Source organism: Acyrthosiphon pisum, chromosome A2, assembly GCF_005508785.2.
Source record: "Acyrthosiphon pisum isolate AL4f chromosome A2, pea_aphid_22Mar2018_4r6ur, whole genome shotgun sequence".
In the NCBI taxonomy this organism is placed as follows: Eukaryota; Metazoa; Arthropoda; class Insecta; order Hemiptera; family Aphididae; genus Acyrthosiphon; species Acyrthosiphon pisum.
Window position 1 is genome coordinate 98,272,523 of NC_042495.1, and position 25,982 is coordinate 98,298,504.

A 25,982-nucleotide genomic window follows, 5' to 3' on the forward strand; every position below is an offset into this window, starting at 1 on the left:
TTTGAATTTAAACTTGTATTTCAAATGTAACTTCCGTTTTGAGTAAAGGTTCAAGGAAATCATCATGTCTGTTTTAATTAAACGAATTTGTTTCATCTTCAACGAGTCCGACATCCCGCAATACCCCGATGTGTCTTTACATCTCACTTGGTATTCATTTTCATTCAGAATATTCCTCAATAGTCTCTATTAATCTAAAACCGGCCCCACATCATACCCCATTTTGGATTATTTCGTCGAAACTTAATGTTTTTTTATTTCCGACATAATTTTTGTTAAGTTACTGACAATAAACCTGCACACCAGCACGCCCCTGCCAATTATAATTTTTTTTCTAACCTACATTAGATATATATATTAGGATACAATTACAAATTAACTATTTTTCCATTTAAAATAATCTTAAATATTATATCCTAGTCTATGACGATTTCAAACTAAGGAATACCTACCCGAAGTAGGTATTTTACATGACCAAATTTTATGGAATGATAAATCAGTTGCAAAGATCATGATTTTCAAAAGTTTAATAATTTATTATTCCATTATTATATGAGCATAAGACACCAAGCATAGTCTAATTGATGTAAGTCAACTTATTATAATAGTTAACGAAACGATTTTTTTTTAAAGTAGGAAACCGTTCTGCTATAGGTACAAAAGGCAATAGTAGGTTTCCAGTGTACCTCATCATTGAGCAAGTAACTGTAATGTACTAATTTCTGTGTTCAATACTTAAATTTGAATCCAATGATAAACCGTTGCTACGAAACCGATTCTGAACGAAGCCTATATTACATAGCAAATTCCATTAGAATGTTTTTTGATATTGCTAATAAATATATTTATTTATTTTATTGATATAAATTAAAAAAGAACCTTTGGAAAATTTGATAGTCTGTGCGATTGCCTATATTGTCTAATGAATTCATATCAAAGGTGTTCAAAACAAAGTACTTTATGACGTGTTAAATCAAATATGTTGTTTGCGTAAGTCCTTCTGATTTCTCCGGTCAAAATAAATTATCTTTAGATTTTAAATCTTCCAACAAAAATAAATGTACCTATCCCAAATTTTCATGTTCATATATATTATTTAATAATAAATGTATCATCCTCCATAATTGCGTCAAATTAATTTAAAAGCACGTGAAATTATAGCTTATTTTAAACTACAAACATAAGCAAACACTTAAATATGTATCATGTTTTTATTGTTAAATTTGTATTATATAGTAATGTAAACTATATTGTCAAAGCTTGTTTCGCTATTTCACATAATAATAACATATTTAGTGTACTAGGTATTATTCTTCATACAATTATATTTTCTCTTTCACGAACTTTTTTAACGATATTGCGTTAAACGCGTTTACCTATAATCGTATATTACTTATGATTACCTATAACTAATTTATTACATTTAATTTTATAATTTATATATTAACAACCTATACACTTTACAATATCTGTGAAATATAATTTTAAAAAACAGGTAAGTGGATGTCACTCTGTTGTACAGTAAGTTACAAGTGGGTCATTGTATAATGGATTTTATTAGACTTGAATTCAATGATATAATATCATTGTATAAGAAAAACGATTCTGAGCGGAGATGGTTTGTCAGTCTGGATATTTTATATTGTTATTATTTGTTATATCATGTAAGTTGAATTAATATTATAATTTTTTATTCGTTTCTATAGTGATAGACAAAGCGTTATAAATTAAAATCCCATTTTTACCGTTTTTTCGTAATTTTTCGGTGGTTTTCCCCTGACATTAAATAACTATTGATAAAATCGAAAAATGACCTTTTTAATGTACCATTTTGATCCAATTTGCTATAAGATAACTATATGTTGAAATTGAAGCATTCCTTCTGGTAGAAATTTTGTATACAGGATATAGAAAAAAAAATAAAAATAAAAATAAACACCATTGTAAAACCAATAGCTTCCTCGCTCTGCTTAGAATTTAAAATGTAAACCATTATAACATATTATTTACTCATTTAAATTAGGCGCTATGTTATTTATTCTTATGTGAAAACTCACTCAAAAGTCAAATTGGCCCAATAGTTAATTGGTAAATGTATATAATTTGATATCTGCTCACTGTTACACTTGAGTTGCAGTTATATGTATACGCGGTTTTATGGTTCCCGGCACAAGAGCACCAAAGGTATTTCAAGACGTTAAAATGGGTTTTGTTAACATAGACGAGATTGCAGTGCAGTTACTGAGGGATCAATAAAAAAAGGACAGAAAAGGAGGTCGTAATCAACCGACTGAAGACGTGGTCGTAAAAACGAGGTGACCATTCTCGGCAGTATTATTAGACCGGTTACTGCCCATATACCAACACGATTTATTGCCATTCGCATTCACTGCCTGCCTTCATTTATGGGCAATGCGAAAATTCATTTTTTATTTTATCATTCTATTTATTTATAACAGTACGATATTTTCGAGTGTTTGCAATTGGTTCGGTGGTGTCCTAAACAAAAACCAACAGCTATTCATTAGGTCACAACTCATAAGTTACCGTACGTCACGCCAGATGGACGATTAATATTTTTGTTTGGACAACGATTGTAATATTATGATAAAAAACCAATCAAAACGATGAACAATAATCACGATATTTAAGGAGAAATTTAAATAATACGTTTTTGAAAACTTATTATCGATTACAAAATATATGATATCTTTTTGTAAACTACATTACTTATATAATATTATACTTTATGTTCACTGGAATGGAATTTCGATTAGGCAACTATAAGTAATATCTATTATATTGTATTCCAATATTATATCTACTGTTTGTGTTTATTCGAAATATTTGCTTACAACAAATAAAATCTATTGACGCGATAGATATACATACAGTATTTATTTTATTTTTGACTGTATATATATATATATATTACACGTACTACCTATACCTATGGATTTTTAGTTGTTTACACTTAAATATCCCACTATACAATTGAATTCTTACTATCGTTGACAGCTCCTTCTTGTCTTTCAAAGTGATTGAGAGGCCTATAACTCATAGCTGTTATTGTACGACTTTTGTATGGTTAATACGTCAAATTTATCCAGTGCGTGAGACATATCGATAAGCCTAAAAGACATATACATTTCGTTTATCAGTCGTCTCAGTAAAAACTATTTAAATTGAATAACCGACCGAGATATAAAGACAAGTAGAAAATAATATAAGCTTATTTTGGAAGGTCAAATTTGAAAAAAAAATAAAAATGTCTACAATACACTATAGTTGGTTTGTTTAAGTAGTTTGTATTGAAATCTTAAAACTAAACATTTAAAAAAAAAATTAATTTTCCTCTATTTGAACGTCAGTCTCTAACCTCGTATGATTATTATTTTAAGCTAACATACCTATTCTACTATTATTTTCCAAAAATATCCCAAATCCGTTCCTTTGAAATAGTTACCAAAATCTTAAAAACAAACTGATTAGGTATTAGGTATACTTTTTTAATCAACTAATGAAAATATAAAAACTCGCACAAAATGATCTACCGGCCAATATAAATCTATGGTTTACATAAGCAAAGTGTGCGAGGATTATCAAAGGATTATGTAAGCGTTGGGGAACAAGGACAAACGTACCTATGCATAATAAAAGGCGCATTGCAGGGTGCTGTTTGTCCACGTCTGTAACTTAAGGCCAAATTTATTTCAAACCCCCCCTCCCTAAATTCACACCCCGTTTGATAAAACACGTTAAACAATGCTTTTTTAAACTCATATTTTAATTTATTTGAGTTTTAACCAAATTTATTCAGAACTGTTTCAAGTGTTGTTTTAAATAAAAACGTGTAGGGATATGTAGGTAGGTAGGTGGGTACTGTACAAAATAACTCTGATGAATTATTTTTAAATAAAAAGTACATTGTACTAAATGATTGTATATTATCATAGAGAGTATTATAGAGAGGGAACCTCTCGTTACATTTTACACAAACGACTTTGTGTTTTTGAGTAAATTGTTAAGCCACTCGCTGCCGGTGCGATCAGTATATAATAATTTCGGACTTAAAAGTCGCCCATAATAGCGATCGAATACAGTCCGTGACGTGCATGACAATATTATATAACATCGTTTTTTCACTTAAAAATTTGACGACGTAAAAACAACAAGCGACCGCCGTCCGTTAACACCTGCAGCATTTCACCGATTCCATAATATTATATTATTATTATTGGTAGGTACCTATCGAATTTATTTACCGGGTGCGTTTAACACAAAGGCGCAGGGCCAAAAAAAAAAAAAAATGAAAATGAAAAAACCTAACCGTCGCGAGTTTGCAATATTATTATTATCTCGCCGTGCCGTCAATATTGACTTTCGGTAAGTATACACAAAGTTACGCGTATATAATAAATTCAGCTATCACGCGTGGGACATCGTGGAACGTCTGCAAGTTATAATAGTTCTATAACCAAATTATTTTACGCGAAAACATCAACGGTATAGTTTACCGATAGGTAGTATAATAATAATAGTATCGTATCAGCCCACCTAATGGTTCAGTCGACGAAGCTTTTACGATGGTAGTAATAATAATAATAATAATATTGATGATACGACTGCGTCTATATATTATACAATATCGTTATTATTATATAAACGCGTTTCGAGCAACAGTTTGACGAACTTACCCCGCCCCAGCCGTTCGGCAGAAACCCATCGTTCTTGGTCCAATTATCGAGATTGACGTAGAACAATCCGGCGCTCATGAGAAACACCCACGCCGCCAAGTTGATGGCGTTCATCAGATGGTTAAATACCAAACTTTTTTTAACGCCAGCTGCGAGGAGCACCATCATCAACAGAGTGATGCCCGCGGCCAGGATATCCGGTTTTCCTGTAACGTGATAAATGTTATATGTTAAACTAATAATCACATTGTAATATATAATATTATGAGTATAAGTACATCATATTATTGTTGCGAAACAATAAGACCGTCCACGACGTTCGGAGTGATAATCACCGCGGATTTCCCATAGGTATACGCGTGTTATACCGTGTTTGAATATATAATATATTATGAATAATAAATAATCATTGATTTCTTTACGGAACACCTCAGTTTCGTACCAAACGCATAAATACGCAACTTTGAATGACTACGCGTGGTAACGAGGCAAATCCGAAAAAAGCACCGAGCACTGTAGAGACAAAAGTTCAACACAATAAATTATTATGTTGCTAATTTTAAACGCCCCGTTTAACCACGATTTATACGCTCAAAATGCACATACTTTTCAAATTGCATTTGACATGGAATTACATTTTGATTAAAAATCTATACGCGTTTCATTTTCACGTGAATTCTAATAGCTATAAAACGTATATTTGAGTAAAAAATCATGTCGATCGCATATTTCCGCAGCGTGATAACATAAAGAGTCGATGGCACTCCGCCATAATATTCGTAGACAAAATACGATGAGTTATCTAGCATTAGTTTATACTATAAAAACGAGTATTTACGTTTTAAAGGCTATATGAGTGAATATGATGGTGGGACATACACTAAACCGACAAAAAACAAACAAAGAAACTATACTAAATTATATTCATACATTTTTTTAATTTCTAGAAAATACGAAACAGCGACTTATTTTAACTTTCCAGGCGCACCAATAATACACATTATTGGGAACATGATTTTTTTTACATACCCAGTTTGCAGAACTAACTTAGGAAAAAATTCACCATTATATTATAATGGTGTCAATATAGCCAACAACAACCCACAATTTCGTATTTAGGACTACTACAAACTATAATTGTTCAATAACATTGTTACTAATTGTTTTTATCACTATCTTGCAGTTTTTTGCCAACATACTTAATTATACTCGTAATATTCTCATATTGTAATCGAATGTAATCGAATTGTTATTAAAAGTTGATTGGCGTTGACTACAAATATAAAATAATATATATAATATACCTACGTGACAAAATGTCATTATTTTGTTGTTTTTAGTACCTACCTCTAACACCTGTTCACTGTCCAAATTTTGTAAACACAACATATATTATAGTGACTTGATGGTCATCATAATACCAGCAATATTTTTATTTATTTATTTGAAATACAAGTTCCGAGTACAGAAAAATTAAATATATACTTATACTAACTTCACAAAAAAACATACATAGATAGCAGATATGTATTTATGTGATGACATTTGAAGCAAATATGACAAATTAAGTTAATAGTATCAACTATGTTATTTACGATTTTACGAACCTTTTTTTAGGAGTGCTTATTATATTTTAATTTTCGAAATTGTTTTTAAAAACCAGTTATAAACCAGAATGTTTTAAGCCAATCGTTAAAAAGTTATAAAAAAAAAATAATACCTAATGAATGTAAGTATATTATAAATTATTTAAGAGTTAAGGAAATGAACGCTCAAGCTCTGAAGACTCCAACATTTAAATTAAAATTTGAAAAAAAAAACCAATAATAAGTTGTTAAAAATAGTTTTCTAATCTTGTTAAACACGCCATTACGGACTTTAAATTATCCTACTAAAAGCAACTCTGTTAATGTGTTTTTTTTTCAACAACGACAACGACGACGAAAAGTAGAACAAGTAAATTTCAATTACACTAGATTAAGATTTTCCAATTTATACACCCACATTTGGACCTAGCTACCAAAGCAATACTATAAAAGCAGCGAGGTTGAATTCGTTTCTGTGACGAGTTAAACGATTGAAATCCCGGATAATTTAATCTAAATCTAGCTTAACGAGCTAGCGATCTGCAATAATTTTACGGAAAAAATCTTGGCAAAATTGCTTAATCAATAACCGGGTCATGCATTAATGTCGAAAAAGTGTTTTGAATAAATATTTTCTTTTACGGTTAACCCGTATTCATGTATTCAGTTTAAATCGTGCGCAAGTAAAAAAATATCCATGTGCCCTATATTTTATTTTGTGTAAGGGTAGTGGTAAAGGTGTTTGGTAGTCAAAATTAATCAAATAAATCAGACACGATAAAGATGGCGAATTTTTCGAAAGTGCTAAAATTTCGTATACATCTACATTAATAACGACTTTAGAAAAATATCTATTGGAAAAAATATGTACCACTACACAATCGATAGAGTATAAGAGACGTCCTGCTTAATTTTTTAAGCTTCTCGACCGGTAAACATTAATCAACCAGGGCCGCCCAATTAATAATTTTGCCCTCGGTGGAAAATTATTTTATCACTCCATCTCGCCAAATGATTCTCTTTTATATAATTATGTTTATTTTAATGGATTTTCTTTTCTTTTTTTTGGGAAAAATCAACAACAATTGTTTATATATTAATTTATTAACTGTTAACGCACATAGGTATAATATTTCTCCGTAAAATCAAAAAAAGTGTACTGTTGAAAAAAATTAAACTTTACGCCATGACTATTGATTGGAGCAATTACTGTTTCTATATAATTATAATGTGTTCATTGTTCATGGTGCCAATTAACTCAGTCTATCTTTCTTCTTGGTCTTAAATGGATGTTATCCTATTCAAAGTAAAGAAGGAACGCTCAATTGAATATTATTGGTAAGTTGTGTAAACCTGCTCAGTTGCATATCCTTATTCCAAGTCAGTATTATTGGATGAATTTAAATACAGTTCTGTTCTCATAAGAAACACATTCATTTATGGTACGGTTTTTGGTATACTTTTGGTGCTATCTAAATTCAATGACTTGAAATTACTTCTGAAATGTGTAATTTCGTTTGGAAACGATGGTATCGTAAATCATCTAGAAACTATTTTTAGTAGGTATTTTATTTTTGCCACCCTAAAAAATTTGGGGCCGGGAAATTGCCCTTATCGGATCCCCCCCTCTCCTAAATGTGGTCCAGTATCCAATCGTTGATATTTGAACATTTGGTATATAGGGTATTATACCGCTAACCAATTGTAGGTGACAGTTGTTGTATTTTACCGCTGTTCAAATAATTGAACTTTCAGCTAGTTGTGCGAGTGATTTTAAAATAAATTGTAAATAATCCACTACGGATAAAACGTCAACGATGACGTAAGGATTTTAAAATCTTGATGATATAATAATACTCAGTCGCTTAGAGAATGATCTACGAATGGTTGACTCAGGTGATCATGATAATACCAATAATAATAATATAAATATAATAACAAGTCCGAAGAATAAACAAGATAAAATAATTGAAACGTGCGCCATGCTGGAATTATAATTACCAGTAAGTATAGCTTCTATTAGACGAAAAAATCAAAACGTATTTATTATAGACTCGGTACATCCGGTTCCTAAGGGACTCGATCGACAAAATATTGTTACGTAACAAACGATTTAAAAATAAACTTTTGTTCCGTTTTCCAACAATCCCTTTTTCGACTCTTATTCGACATAATAATACGTAATACTATACGACGCGTTACATCGTACGATTTAATGAGCAAAAAATGATTTTATTTTATTCCTGTTTTTAATCCGAATATGTCAAACGCGCGCAGTATGATCGTTGAATACAGGTCGCATATCCTTTTGGACTTTGATCTTGTCATAATATAATAGTATTGTACATACGACGGTTTAATTTAATTATAATAATAATTTAATAAACATGTTATTACAACTATAAATGTAATAGCGAGTGATATTTTTTGCTACAGAAATCACTGTAAACTATCATTGTAAGATGTGGTAAAAAATTACTTGGAATATAAATCTATAAAACATGAAGTACCTACTTATTCTTGTCGAAACAAAATGACAAAATGTATAGCATAAAATATTATAATGCAATACAAATCGGAGATGGTAGCGTCGACTATTTTTACGTCTTTTGATTTCCACTGTGATTAACTCAGATTTCACGTGGGGGGGACGAGTATTCGTACCTAACATTAATATTATAGGTACGTTTTTAAGGATTAAAACACATTCGTTACTGCTGCTGAACTAAAAAATACGCCAGAATTAAAATTCTAGTTTCGTTCTTACATAATGTAATTATGAGTTCACGTTTTTTTACGTTCAGAACCTTGTTGTATATCTAAATAATTAAATAAAATCTCGGTAGGAAAGAAAAGCTAATACGGACGGGAAAACCCGGGAGAGGTTTCGGGGGCACACGACACCTCCTTCAACCTTCCACCATAGTTTTGTTACTTAATACTATTATTATATGAGTACTAATAAAACAACGTTTTAAATGTATTATTATACACAATTTTGTAACGAAATTAAAACAAATACGTACCTATGTGTGTGAGTAGTGGTGATACCCCTTTAAGAAAAATCCTGCAGGATACGTCTGCGCTGCAGGGCAAGTAATATTTCGGAAATCCCTACGTATGTGTTTAGTTTTAAATTTGTTATTTTATGTAGTATACAAATGTAATTTGTTTCCTAAAAAGTAAAAACAAAACTGTGCGCTGGGCGCGTTAAGAGATATAAAAAAAAGATGCAAAAACGCTGTTAATAAATATTTCGTTTGAGCTTATACGGTGAAAACGTTTCCATCATCATAATCGAATCACCTACCTCTGCAGACTGTATACATATGATATATTATACAATATAATATTATTATATTATAGTGTATTCGATCACGCTACTTTCCGGAATACTTTTTATGATCGACGACTGATGTCCAACAAAGTTTTGCGAGTAATTTAATAAAACAAAATATTATGCACATAATAATAAGTTTCCTATTCTCTGTTCACCGAGTGAATATGACAGCAAAGTGATGACGTAGGTTATTTCGGCGGAATACGAGGCGTTTTGGTTTGTGCGCAATCACATCTTTTCTTAGTGAACGGACAATATAATAACAGTAATAATTTATGTAGAATCATTGTTTTAAACGGCAATCGAATAGTCACCATCAACATAATAAAGTGATATTAATTATTGAATACATGTTCAGTATACCTATACATTATATATATATTATATTATATATATAAATATCTTATGGAAATTATCATAATATTATTATAATATGATATTGAATGTTACGGGGCGGTCTCGATAAATGACAAATCAGATAATTTATGGTAATTATAACTGTACCATGATACCTACGGGTGCCCACTAAAAAATCTTCCAAACCAAAACACACGTGTTTACTAACGTACAATTTCTCCTCTACAGACAAAAACAAATAGCTAATGGCTATAGTTGCCGGGCTTCATGATCAATAAAAAAATAAAATAAAAATAACTATACCATATAAAATATATAAATGTTAATTTTTGTATATTAAGTATAAATATTGTAAATTACATATGATATAGGACAGTTTAAAATATTATGATCTTATCTAATACCTGCCTGCTATATATATATCAAATAATATATTATGTAAAAATTACTGCACACTATTCCCAGGTAATTGTATACAGAAAATAATATTAAATATCAAAACGAAAATAAGTATATAACCCATATTTTAATGAGTATTATTAATAATTTAAATTAGTTTTTGTTATTGTAATTCTATACAGCTTTACATAATATTAATTATAAGTGTGATAAATATTTTATACATAGTAATAGACACTAAGACATTTGAAAAGATTTAATAACCTATTAAAAAGATAACGAAACCAAGGGACTAAATATTTTTATATTTTCAGTTTTCACTGACTTAAAGTTAATTGACTAAAAATTACCACGAGTGCTTGAGTGGAAACTAATCATTCGGTAAATTATTAAAAATAGGTAATTATTATCGATTTGAGTACGCACTTATAAAATTATTCGTCAAGAATACTTAATTATAATATCAACTAGAATACACGTAACACAAGTAATGATAACATTTTATAACATCGAATATAATGTCAGAATATTACAAAAAAATAATTTAAAAATGTCGTACGTTCCTAACATAAAAATAATAATATACTACTGTATATTATTCCGTAAATTATATCAAACTGTGGAATGGCATAAAAGACATAACGAAGAATTATGTGACCTGTATAATAATATACTGGATATTGTAAATGAGACAAAAAAAACTGGAATGGGCAGGTCATGCGTGGAGAAAACCTGAAGCCATAATAAAGATGATTTTACAAGAGAATCCAAGCGGGAAAAGACCTTTGGGAAGACCTCGAATGTGATGGGAGGACTATGTCAAGAGGGATGTTGCAGAATTTTACCAGGATGAAGATTGGCGCACGTTGGCGCAAAACTGTGATGGATGGAAACAGTTATGTTAGGATGAATGGTCTAAAAGACCTTAAAAAAAAATTATATAAAATATTATATTATAGTAAATTTGCCTTCAGTTTAAAGATATTATAAAATATAAATATTTGCATAAATATATATATATTTATTTATTTCATGTATACTGCATACGTACATACATTTATGAGACATAATTTTTTTCAAGTTAAAATAAAAATATCTTATATTCTTTACACGTCGAGCAAACTACTGCCTTGTGTGTGTAATAATAAAGTTGTGAACAATTGTTCATACCTATATATTTGAATGATAAAACGTGCTGTCAAATATATTTTACAGTTATATTCAAAGTTTTCCGATTTTATTAAAACTGCAGAACATTTTCAAAATGTGCTATAACGTTGTTATATGTCTATTATATTTCAATCACATTTAAAAAAAAACTTCATTATAAAACCAACAGATAACTCTAACATATCAAAGCATTTTTCTGTTGAATTTTAAAAACTAGAATAATATATAGGATTATGTTAACTAAATAATTAATGTTTTTGTATTTTTTATTTACTCATGAAACATTATTTTCATTGACATTGTCCATGTGTGTCAGGTTACTTAAACGATAAACATTTTATAACTACCACCATATGAAAACAAATTCTAAAATAGAATTTGTTCAAAAGTAATTAGAAATTGAAAAGAAATTACTTTTTTAATCCTTCAGTAGAGGTTAAAAACTTTTTGAAATAATTTTAAATAAACAGTATAAAAAATTATAGATTTATTCAAAACGTTTTATTTTAATACAAGCGTAAAATAAATACGTAAATTAAACAACTAACATTTTTTTTAAACACAGAAATAACTTTTTTATTTACAATAGAAACGTGTAGTATCGTGTTCATTTTTCATTCTCGTAATTATAATGAATATAAAACTAAATTAAAGCAACAATGATATACATTTTGGTTAAAATAAAATATGAAACAAATCACACATGGCAGTTTAATGGTGAAGATGAAAGATACAAACCTCCTTGAATGTTATAATTACATTTATGAGATAAAAAATATTTTTTGATTTATAGTAGATGGGAAGTTATTGAAAAACAATTTGACAATTATTTATCATTTAAACTTTACAATTCTGATTAATTTAAATATTGTCAATTTAAATTTTTAAATCCACATCCAATATGAATAATAAATTTCAATGAAAATTGATATGACGCTCAATATTATATTTTACTGAAATTCAATGAAATTATCAAAACGATAAATATTTCGTAATTTTCGGTACCTGCAATGTATTTTGTTGCTATTTGATAATTGTTTAAAAAAAAATGTATGTTTTTTTTTTGTGACAAATTGTATACCACCCTGAACATGAAATCAAAAAGTGACTAGAGATTGTTATTAGAAAATATAAATATACATTATACATATTTATGATTTAATAAAGCACTTACCTACATTTTTATTTCCTTCATTTCATTATTATTCCATAAAAATATTCACTCGTTATCCACAAACATCTATTTATAGGGAGTTTTTTTTATTATTATTAACATAATAGTATTTATTGCATAAATTGAAATTTTAATATTTACTTTGGAAATGATTTTCCTTTCTACGCGAGACGCAGAGTCAATAACTTTATTTCCTAGAGTAGTTTTTATGTTTGATTTTGTTCAACGTATAATATAATATGCTTACTCGTTATAAAATACTATCAATATAATATATGTGTAAACATAACATGTAGGTATATGATTTAAAACTATATATGACCTACTTTTCGAAATGAAATAATCATAATATTTTTTCTCCACGCCTTATGATTTATTAACAAATAATTCCTTTACGGAAAACCTCACATTTATTGTCCACGGCCAACAGTATAATAATATTATAATATTATCCAATCTCTACCTATATTTCTGCGTAACAGCGGGCGTGTCGAGACGACGACGGAACGGAGTTCCTGCCACCGTTTTTAATATTTATAATATACACCTGGATTAAACGAACACGAATCCGACCGCATTGTGATGACGCCCGTGACACGGAAATATTAGCCTCGACGGTTACCCTAAAGCTTTGCAACATCGCCTCGACGCATGTTATTATAATATTGTATCATGGTTGTCAATATATAGGTACATGGAATATACGAATAAAAATCGATGGTGACAGACAATAATATATATATATATAGGCGCGTATACGCACTGATATAACCGTGCATTTATTACTTTCGGAACTTCCGACAAGTTTCCGAGCGAATGACAAAAAAAAAACTATATGGAAATTCTATTTCAGCTGTTAGGTATATTATATTAAATATTTTCTCAACACGCGGGTAATAATAATAATAATACCGCGATAACCGGCGATAGGAATACTTTATTTCAAACTCGAGTTTGGAACTGTTTTTTTTTTTTTTTTAATATTAAAAATGATTTACAATCCGTACAAGTAGAATTAGTACAATGAGTGAATTTGATAAATGGTTATTAACAGAAGGTTGCGTTTATGGGCAGGCACTCAGCTGTGCCACCCGATAGCATTTAGAACTCATTCGTTTAATACAAAATTCCTCAATTCTTTCTTTTAAAATATAATATATTGATAACAAAACGGTATATTACGCTTTGCTCTAAAATGGGATATAAATACCCATCACCCACGCAATTTTGATATTCTCCGTATTTAACATTATCGTTTATGTATATTAACTGTTGCTTACACAGACACAATCGAATCGCTCCCCAACTTTAATTACGCCATTCACTCGAATTACATCCGTATCGGATGAATAATATTAATACATCATATTATAATACCGATATAAATAAATCAAAATAAAATAGGTATATTATACTAAAATAAATCAATATTTAAAGGTTCACATTTACTTGCAAATTGTAATGCCAGTCAAAAATAAATAAATTATATAAAGCCAACACAAATTTGAGTACTACTAATTATAAAACTTTTTCGTATCATATCAATTTATAAATAATAATATGGATGTAATTGTGGAAAGGAGGTACCCATAATCATATTGTATTTTTTAATTGCCAAAAACGCCCAGGTTTAAAAAAAAAACCTACCTTTCTAAATTTATGAGGCAATTCATGTGTGCATTGGCCTACTCGACGTGTAAAAATTCGTTATTGAATTATCATGTTCCTCATAATTATAACATCGTATCTAATTTCCACAATGATATTTAAAAGTGTCTAATCGTTGTTAATATTGTATTGCAACAATAATATGATGAGTTTACTAAAAATAATTCGTTTTATAAATACAAAACTAAAAACTTACATGTTATTCTCATAGATGTAATAACAACAGATTTAAACAATCTTTAGAGGATTAAATGGATTTACTGTCTTTTATATAAATAACACGGATAACTAGATAATTTGAATAAACCCCCGGCGGCAGACGTTTCACGAAGAATTCAAGTGTGTTAGTTGATATAAGTACATGTTTAAAAAAACAAGTAATTTTAAACAAGCGATTGTGGAAATAAAGGTTTGCTAGAAAATAAATTGCTTCTCAAAAATGTATCCAATAAAGACTCTTAGGCCCGTATACATATTACATAGTAATTTCTACTCTTGAATCTAACTATGTCTAGAGATCTCCAACAGTCATTGCCTTAACATGCACAAATCATACTCTCACAGCTATCCGTAATTCATTATTTAAAAAAAAAATAACCAACCACTGTATAATAATTAAGATGCTAACTCCACATCTCCACATTCTCCGATCTACTTTCAAATTCCAACCTTTCCCTCTAATAATCAAGCTCAGGTGCCTCATATATATAATCTCATAGAAACGAGATTTGATTTTAAATTGTTATGTCGGTAACTGATCTGGTAATGCGTTTTCTGAAAAAATAGGTCAAATTTATAGCATTTCTCGATTGCTATCCCAATATAAAAATTCTATGGTAAGATTTCAGCCCAAAACTGATAATATAATGTATGAAATATCTATGAATTAAACAATGGAAAACGCTCGTCTTGTCACTTGGGATAGAATGATTTCTTTAACGATCGCTAGTTATTTTGCTCGGAACAATTGGCCACCACTTATTTTTCTCTCATACCTTTGAAGTTAAAAATCCCCGTCCCTCTCTACCCACTAAAAAAGTCTAACAAACTGAGATTTCCCTATTTTTTTTTTAACTGCCTGAAATTTCACCACCACCTCCCACCTGTTTTCCTTGATAATTCCTCAAATTTCCACTCAAATATTCCACATATTTATTCCTCCCAGCATTATTCCCCATACTTTATCATTCTTCAAAGTGTAATTTTAATATGTTTGTATATTCTTGCACTTTTGGTTAATGTTATTACCACCCCGTTTAATGAATATCACAAAGTTTCAATAAAAAAAGAAGAAATAACGGTGATAACCAAAAAAAAAAAATTTACAAGTAGGTAACATGTACCTAGGTATATGTTTTAAATAAAGATATAGTATTAACTAATATTTGGATAAGACTGAAATATAAACTATATACATTCGTCAAAACTTCCTCTACCTGTATACATGTATAATATTATAATGAACTCACCGAGGAACCCTACGTAATTCTGAACGGACGCACTAATGGCGCCGTTAGTGAGCGAGTCCAGGCTCGCACTCAGGGCACACGCGCATGCCGATGTCCCTATGAGATACTCGAGCACCATATTCCAGCCAATCAGAAACGCTATAAATTCGCCGACGGTGACGTAACTGTACATATACGCGGAACCGGAAGTGTTTGGTACTCGGACTCCGAATTCGGCGTAACACGCACCTGTAAAAGAGATAACGAAATAAAATTATTAGGTTTTTTTTATTATTTTTTTAAACGGAATTTCAATATAAATTATTATGTCCCGACCATTATCAGGTCTAGCAAAAGGTACTATGTTAGCTATAATTCAAACTCATATTACAATAGGGTTTTGGGTAACAGTTGAGATTGATGGTGTTAGAACGCAAATTAAGACACAGGTATATCTTGACTGTTCAACAAATGGTGAATTTTGTTTGAATTTGGTACATATTATTATTACTACGACGAAAAATTACTGTATTGTAAAAATACGTATAGAACGTTAATATAATGTTATTTAAACTACCTAGTATTTTTTTTCTCGTTTCACGTGATTCGATTCGGAGACGATTTAAACGTATAATCCGGATTCCGACGATATAGAAACTGGCGATCCGGATTCGATGGTTGAAACCGAAATATTGCAAAAGGCTAGCTAATACTTTATCACATGTACATTGTACATATTATTCTATATTGATCAAAAATAAAATAAAAAATTAACAGATTGTGAAAATAAAAATGTACGATATAAAATACGTGTGATATCAATAAAATTCGGTTTGTTGGTTTCAACTCACAAAATAAATTTTTGTTTTACAATAGAATTGAACAATGCATGTTTGTGATTTCAAATCACAGATGTATAAAAAATACTAAGTAGCCGATTTCGGTACTATAATGTCACAAATAAAACGGCCACTATTTCTAATTTGAAAGGTGAATGTTTAGATTGTATAGTTATGATATTAACCATATTAAGATTTACGGTTGATATAATATCAAATAAGCTATATGAATGTAAGTCGTGAATCAACAGTTATTATTTTATGATGTAGAGTTTTCATATTTTCATATTTAATTTAAACTTTAATGGACAATTATTATTCTGTACAACTTTCTGCATTGAAATACGAGATGTTACGGTTCTTAAACTCCGGTTCCACTCACGGATAGTTCATTAAAAATTAAAGCTATATATTTAAATAAGTGTTGTAACTTGCAATTTAAAATAAATTGAATATGAACGTGTTGACATTTTTTAATAGTATCTTAATGTCACTTATCATATCAGTTAAATTTGTAAATAGTCATTTTTTAGGCAACGAATAGTGGTCATATTTTTATTAGATACATTATTTTATACGTATAAGACATAGCAATCGACTATTTAGTTTTTGTATATAATATCTTAAGAGTATAAAATTAATAATTGGGAAAATAGTCAAATAATATTATAATATTATTAGTGAAATATTGAACTCCACTTATTAATAAAAGCCGGGTTGTTAAGTGCCCGAGTTGAGATATTCATAATTAATTGTTTTTTTATTAAAAGTTATTTTTTTATTATAATTTTAATAATAACTACAACAATAGTCATCACATTTTTTTTTAATCAAATGCAGATTTAGTTTTGTAATATTATAAAGCATGTTTTAAATTAAACTCGATGTACTATACTATATTACGAAAAATGAAACAGATTTCTGAAAATTCTTCGGTATAATATACACGAGCAAGTAGATCGAAACAGGTAATTTTTATTTCGTTTCGATAACGATTCGACGTACCATTGAAACAATCTATCTGTACTCGACGGATCAAAACCGTCAACCTGATCTATAGACGAATTCTAGTCGCCTATTTGGATGGATTTGACCCGTAAGCCGAGTGTGAATGGATTAGAGCCGTCAATCTGGTATGAGGGGATTAAAATCATTGATTTTAATAGGCCGAATAAACAGACAATTTCAATCGGACCGCGTGGACATCGCTAGTAAATTAATATTAAGAAACGTGTAATCCAATATTGATTCCTACATGCATTCAAGCGTGGAACAAAACTATAACGTTGATTAGTAGTTTGAGTTGCATGTGCCAGTGTGCCATCAGCAGCTGAACGGTGAAAAATACTTGATAAAATGAGTTGTAACTTTCAGATTTCATTTCAGTTTTAAAACAGATATTACAGTGAGTAACCTGACTTGCGGGTTAAATCAATTTATTATTACCGCTATATTGTTTTCTACACATCTGAAAAAGTATACACTGTTTCGGTTTCAAAAGCGATGATGTTATTTTGAAAGTTATATTATTGATATAATATGAACCTCTCCACACTGATTAAAATATACCAGTGATAGCGTATTATATTATTGTTGTATACAAGTCTAATAATTATTATTATTAATTGTATTCTTTTACCCGAAAAGAGTGAGGCTACGGCGGCTATAATAAAGGAGAGGATGACTGCAGGGCCGGCAAACCTCCTAGCAACCAGTCCGGTGACCACATACATGCCTGTCCCCAGACAAGAGCCGACACCCAGAGAGGTCAAGTCAATGGTGTTCAGACATTTCTGTAATCAAAAAACATAATAATATATAGCATTAGTGTGGATGTCATTCGTAATAACTAATAGTTAAGAAATTGTACATTGAATTTAATTAGGTAAATTTACTGACCGTTACGATTCTAAACGGAATATAATATTATTATATATTGTTAATTATTTTGCTATAGTATTCCATGTATACAAAAAATTGTTTGTAGGCTGAATAATAAATAATAATGTAAATATAATATGTTACGCGTGTGACATCTGAGAAATAATTTACTTTGATTTTACAATTTATTCCGCGATTATAATAATATTACGAAATACGTATACATTATATATTATTATCATATTATTTTAACCAAATAGAACTTAAATATATTTTTTTCACAATTTGTTAAAAAGTCTGAAATCTTTCCGAAACGGTTTTTTGTTTAATTCGGGACGTCACGATTTTAAGAGAAAAAACTTGTGTTGTAAACTGTTTACTTCCGACGCCGGACGACGATATTGATTTTTGAGTGTCGCGGCGCGTCGTGTAGGCAATTCCGCTACATGGATGTCTATAGTGGTACGCTACACGCGGAATATTCGTCGAATATTAAATATTAAATGTTGTGTGCACATCAAACGTCTTTTGCCTTCATCAGTCGCTATATACGAATACACTATTGTGTTTATCACGATAAAGTTACATTTTGTTTTTCACAAATTCGAACCACAGTTATCTCGGTTTTATTTTCTCGAAAATACAATAGTAAACTAGGTATCATAATATTTTTTTCTCGTTCCCGAAATCGAATAAATATTTCTATTCCCCGTGAATTTCATTAGTTTTATGTACCAGCCATGTCGAGTTGTGGTAGTGTGTGTATATATTATTATTATGATGTGCGTTTTAAATGTCATGCGCCGTGACCATTATTTGTAAATAAATTTTAAAAAATGATATGCATAAAAACATATTTGCAAAGAGCATCGTTCTGTCATTACCGCCGTTTGACCAACCAACGCGAGTGGCGTAACTCGTTATGACTAATACTTGTGTACAATCAAGTGTGATCGATTCTTTCATAAAAATATAAAAAACCCGATACACGCATTTATTTCGTATTATTTTTTTTAGTCGTTTAATGTAATTCGATAAGGTAGGTACCTTATATTGTACCTATGCATTACTAAATGTTATTCTCAAATCGTCCCCCCCAACCCCCCCCCCCCCGAAAAAAAAACTAAACTATCTGATTAGATAGGAGTGATCGACTACTAAATAAAACTGGTAATAACGACGGCGTTGCTGATTGTTCGAAAGAAAAAATTGGTTAGCGGTCATCACGATCGACGACGTGAAAGATTGACACTTTGTAGATGGCTATACCTATAACGATGATTAAAACGGCTACGAGATAAGTGAAACACAAAACAAGTCTGTAAAAAAAAAGTATTTTATGCATTAAAAAAAAGCATTCCAAGTACTTAGTTTTTTACACGAATCATGTTTATAACTTTATCTATATTTTTAGTACATTATTTTTATTTTACTTTACAATTTTACGGGGCTTAAATTACATTAATAATCGAGAACATCCAAAATATAAAATATATTATAGTTTAGTTTAAGTTTAAGCAGTACTAAAACATAATAACATGGACATAATGATTAATAGGGATGCATATTAATGAAATCGACATCATTGAAAATTTAACTACATTACAAAAGCATTATCGAAAAAAATAATCAGTATGTAGGTACAAAAAATAAATTTGAAAATAATTATGAGTACGAATACCAATCTTACTTAAATCAGTACCCACATTCAATATTATTATTTAAAAGATCATAATGTAGAATTAAGACATCAGATAATTTACGTCTAAGGCTGAATATAATAGTGTCCGCTATTTAAGAAAATTAGGTTCCTGAAATAGGCGTATATTTATTATGTTTAGAGCTGGCTCTTAGACCGTTGACTATAACTATATGGCAACCGCATACTTGAAATAAAAAATGTATTTTTACACATTTCTAATAAATAATAAAAATAGAAATATATTATAACACATAAGAATGCAATCGTCACAATAAATTCTACCTAGTATAATATATGACTACTAAAGTGTTATAATATACAGAGAATCTCAGAGAGATATGGCATATTATTTTAATTTAATTTAAGTGAAAATCGTAAAATCCTGCAGATACACACTACATAGCTGTAGTAAATAGTAATATGATATTATGATCATTTAAGGAAAAAGAAAAATTTCTTGTTTACCTTCATCGCCGAAAATATTAACTGAAAATTGACTTTTCCTCTAGTAAAATAATACCTAATACATTTATGTGCAATAGCCAATAATGCCATAACTAACTGACAAGTGTTTGAAGCAATAGATAAACACGTGTCTTATGAAAATATCAATCATTCACGTGGCTTAAAATGTTTAGAGACAAGATAACAATAAACGATAATATATTATTTAGGTATATCGGATATTTGTATCTCAATAATATTGTTTGAATGAATAAATTTAATTATTTTTAAAGGGTTTTCGAATGTATACATACAACACAAAGTAAATGAAAAAGAGGGCCAAAGTAGATTTACAATCCAACTAAAACCTGAGGATTTTCCAATGCGTCGGATTTATTTAATTAATTTTATTTTACTATGGTTAAAATGCATGGATGTGTAGTATTATTTATTTTTTTTAAGGTAAAACGATTACATTTCAGTTCAACATGTTCCAAAAACTGTTAAAAACATGTGTGCTTACTATCTACTAATGGACACATTTACTGGAAATAAAATATTTATTTAATACTGGTGGGTACAAACTCTCAGCTTTGTGTTTGGGTGTATAAAAAAGATAGCCTGCATTTAATTGCTTCTGTTTGGAGTTATAGAAATATTGGTTTTAAAAGAGTTTTATTTTTATTTTTGGTAAAAAATTGTTTGTCAGTTAAAAATAGCTTTTCGATTCTGCACTTCTATAGCTTTCAATGAAATCAATTGGATAACTTAAAATTTTAAATATTTGATATCGAAATTATTATACGAGTCATAAATTTGTATAATAAAAAATGGACAAATTTCCGTTGTTTAAGTTAAATTGAAAAATGATGAAATATATTATGCTATCAACATTTTAAAAGGCCTGAAAATATATCCCAATCTTAATAAATATTACGTTTAAAAGCATGAGTCACAAAATATTATTTTTATGTGTTTAAATTAAGACCATTTTTTAAATTTGATTAAAAACAGATAACGACAATATGATTAAATTGTATTATATTAATATGATTTTGAATTTAGATAAAATGCATTTTGGTTTTTATTACTCGGAATTATGAATTATGATACAAGTATAACCGAACATAAAATGCAAAAATATCATAACAATTCAACTAAAAGTTGTTCTGAATTTTAATCTAAAATATATAATATTATATTATATATCATTTATACATAGTATAAAATTATATTAAAAATTATATAAAGATAATATTATTATTAGTAAATCAAGAATGCTTGACTATAAATTTAATTAATCTGTCCAACGCAGTTAGAAACTTAACACAATGTTCACAACTAAACCACTATTATGAAAATATATTATATTATTATATTATTTATGCTGGTCGGATCATAGCTATAATTATAACACATGTAATCCTCAAAGTTTCTAAAATTATGTCTTATTATGTTATATTTTAATACATGTAACACACTTATTTAATTATACGAAAGAATAATTTTTATAATGGCATGGATAAATAAATAAATATTATTAAAATGGAAATAAAATTCGTTGTCAATGAACCATTATTTAACTATGCCATTATAATAAAATTATAACCATACTATTATAGGAGACTTACATAATGTATAAACCAAATCTTACAAAGGCAAACAATTTATAATATAGTTACCAAGTTATGCTTATTTTTTCTTTTGAAGACTCTTTCTTATTTGTAAGTAATTGTAAAAATATATTTATGTATATGAATGATGTATATTAATATAATATATATTTATTAGTCGTATAATATTATCAATTGGTATATTATGTTTTATTATTTTTGTTTTTTAATTCTTATTCCAAATGTATTTATTAAAATCTTAAAGGTTTACACCACGAATTAATATTAAAATGTAATAAACAACAATATAAATGAAAGTGAAAGGGCTAGTTAATAATAATACAAAATATTATATATAAGTTGGAATGTAAAATATTGACAATAACGAGCAACTATTTCCATAAACAATTTTTAAGATAAAATATCACCGATTTCATTTGAACACCACGCTGACTCTATTAGTGGTTATATTATTTAACGTCATGTGATATGGCCAAAACAATTTGGTGGTTCAATGATCTTATAAACGACACTGTCATCAAAAAAAATAATATAAATGTATAAAAAAAAATCAACTACAACCATATTATAAAGATAGCGTTACAATAAAGTATACATAATATGTATGATATCAGCAGCTAGACAATTTCAGACTCGTTCTTTATTTTTTACTATCGTTTTACATAATACATATAATATTATATAATATTATGTTTACGTAATAATATTTTATACTTTAGAAAAAGCACATAAATTAGACTAAAACATTGTTAAGGATAAATATTACAATACATTGGAGCTAAAGGTTTAAATAAAAATCAACTTTACAGCAGAAAATACGTGCTGCTACGGACGAAATGTCTTGTAGTGAACTGTTGAAATCAATTTTTATTAATAAATCCAGAATTGTATTAGATCTATAGGGCATAGGTGCCTACCGCGCAATTTCATATGGAACAAGGTAAAAAAATAATGCGTTTACAGTACATTATTCTCGGAACAATAAGCGGTAATAATTCATATCATATTGATCGATGATTATGTAAATTATTGATATTAAAAAAAAATTGCGGCACCTTTAACGATAGTATTTGATTATACGTTGTACGAGGGTTACTAATTTGTTTGTTTCATTATGAGCCTAAAATAGGTAGACCACTGAGGTTTATCGTGTACATAATTACTCATAACCTCGGAATGTTACTCAATCGTGGCCACGAAATAACCCTGTTACACGTCACATGATGATGATGATATTGTTACCACACGTGGTTAAAACGATTTTACCATTTACGTGCGACAATATACTATTTCATTCGTTCCTTGTTCGGTAGAATAAAAATGTTAACGCGAATCGTATATACTGTATATGTTTTATTGTATTTTAATGTTGTTGGGATGAACCGATTGACGATTTTCAGCAGGAATAAAACATATAGATCACGAATAAAAATTGTAATATTAACGTCGTAGGTCACGCTATAATATATAATTATACGATGGTATTATCTGTACCGATTTTACGGTTTTCGAGAAGCAGCGGGGTCGATACGGATAATATTATCTCGACCGCGAACAGATTGTGCAGCTGATGAATTAAGGAGACTGAAATATACGAAAAGGTAAATATCTGCAAACCATGTCCCGTGGTTTTCGGGCGATCGAGCAGACAAGCTGGCGCCCCACGGAATTCTAGTCATCGTTGAGGGGTCGTCATCGAATACGTGAAAAATGTCGTTTCGCCATAGCAAACATTTCAACAGTTGTCGCATTTAACCGAAGGTGACGGACGGCGATTTGTCACGGTGTGTAACCTCCCGCGTAATTGGGTCGTTGCTCTTCAGTCCGACTTTCATAATATCATACTGCAGAGTATATATAATATTATTATATCATCCACCACTTGTTTCGCCATGATATTCATTCGTAACGTATTTTTTATTTTTATTTCCGCGGTCACGGTACGACGGGATTTTATTGCATACACGTGTAAGTACCTACATATCTAGAGAGAAACACACACAAGCACGGACACGCACGGGTATATACAACCGCTCTCTGGAGAAGGTATATATCTGCGGTGTTGTAGCCCTGCAACGTTATAATAATATCTTGGCCGCAATATATGTTAATGTTTTCGCTCTACGATTCTCCCTTTCAACGAACCGGCCTTCTCGCCCTCGCCCCTCCGCCACTTCCCCCATCGACCGTTACCCACCACTCGCTCCCTGTATCGCATACCCTGTTGTACACACGAGGTTGGCGCCTAATCAATATTTTACAAAGTACGAATAGTAGTAGGTAAACGCCACATACGATCACCTGGTATATACACATCACGACGTGTATATTACACCGCCGTGAGCACCGGACTCCATGGAGATGCATCGTTGACTACCTCATCACTTCGCCCCTTTGTGTCGGCCGCGAGCGGACTGAAAATAAATTTATTGCGCGCAGAAAGAGGCCGGTAAATTAGATGGCGAGAGGAGATACGGACGACGACCAGAGCGACGGAGAGAACTACCCGAGCGTTTAACCACATGTAATATCCTCAAACCATTTCACCATACCTATGTGTTTTGAACAATCTCAAAAGGTTATGGGCAAATGACATTGCGCGTAGCTCCGATTCATCGTCAAAGGAGATTCGATATGCCTATGCGGTCCTGAAGTTGAAACGCGTATAGCGTTCTTGTATACTCGCCCAGAGTTGTTCTCGTTTTGAATATTTCAAATCATTATAATATTATTATAATATGATACGTTATTCTAAACCGGTGAGTTTTTCGTTTTTTATTCAAGCACACGGCGGAGTGCAGCTGGCAAAGAATCTATAGTGATATGGTTTTGACGATTTATTTTTATACCGTTTCTACAACCGTACGTATTTTTGTTCGAATCATACGTCAGTCGCATGATATTTTTCACATTAATTATTGTCTCTCTCCGAAAAATTATTACATTTACCGAACACAGCGCGGATAGAACAGTAAATTAATGGTGAACACTGCTTAATGACTAACTCAGATTATTTTGTCTTGACTCAGATAATATTATTAATTTTGGTCTTTTAGAATCCTCATATTTTGACAGAATATTATTTAATTCGACTTCGGTGTCAAATTAAAAACTGTTTCCAGTAAAAAATCTAAAGCTAAACGTTAAAATAAAAAATATATTTGAAAATTACTTTTTAAATCATAAGTTTGCTTTTACAGTGAATAGCAACATTTTATTTTAATCAACTAATAATTTAAAAACATACAAAGTTTATCGGAGTTATGTTACAATAAACTAATTTTTTATTGTGAAACTTGATTCTTGTTTTTGATATTTTTTTTTTTATGAGGTTCAAGTATGAGTTTTATGTTAGCACTACAATTATATAATTCTGAAGAGTTAGGATTCGAATAGAGGAAATCAAATATTTTTTAGTGCACTCGTAAGTGAGAAATTAAATACTATAATCGTAACTGAATAATAATTTTTCGTTTTTATTTTCAACGTTTCTATTGTTTTTATGATGTTTGTGCACTTTTCAGATTTTAAAACAAATATCAAAAAAGCTCCTATTAATATTAACTATAAATAAATTAAATTCGATTTTTAAAAGTCCCTCGTCAAACTAGTTGAATCGCCTCAATAATAAACAACTGCGAAT

The 25,982-nt window shown here is 29.8% G+C and overlaps 1 protein-coding gene across 1 annotated transcript in view; it reads right to left on the reverse strand.

Annotated features, from left to right (window-relative positions):
• Positions 1-25,982, reverse strand: part of LOC100169358 (cationic amino acid transporter 2) — a 100,066-nt gene that overhangs the window by 36,401 nt on the left and 37,683 nt on the right. The window contains exons 3-5 of the mRNA XM_001944203.5: positions 18,318-18,471; positions 15,861-16,088; positions 4,698-4,903 (exon numbers count right to left, since the gene is read on the reverse strand). Coding sequence (XP_001944238.2) covers positions 4,698-4,903; positions 15,861-16,088; positions 18,318-18,471 — 588 coding nt within the window. The remainder of the gene's footprint in view (positions 1-4,697; positions 4,904-15,860; positions 16,089-18,317; positions 18,472-25,982) is intronic.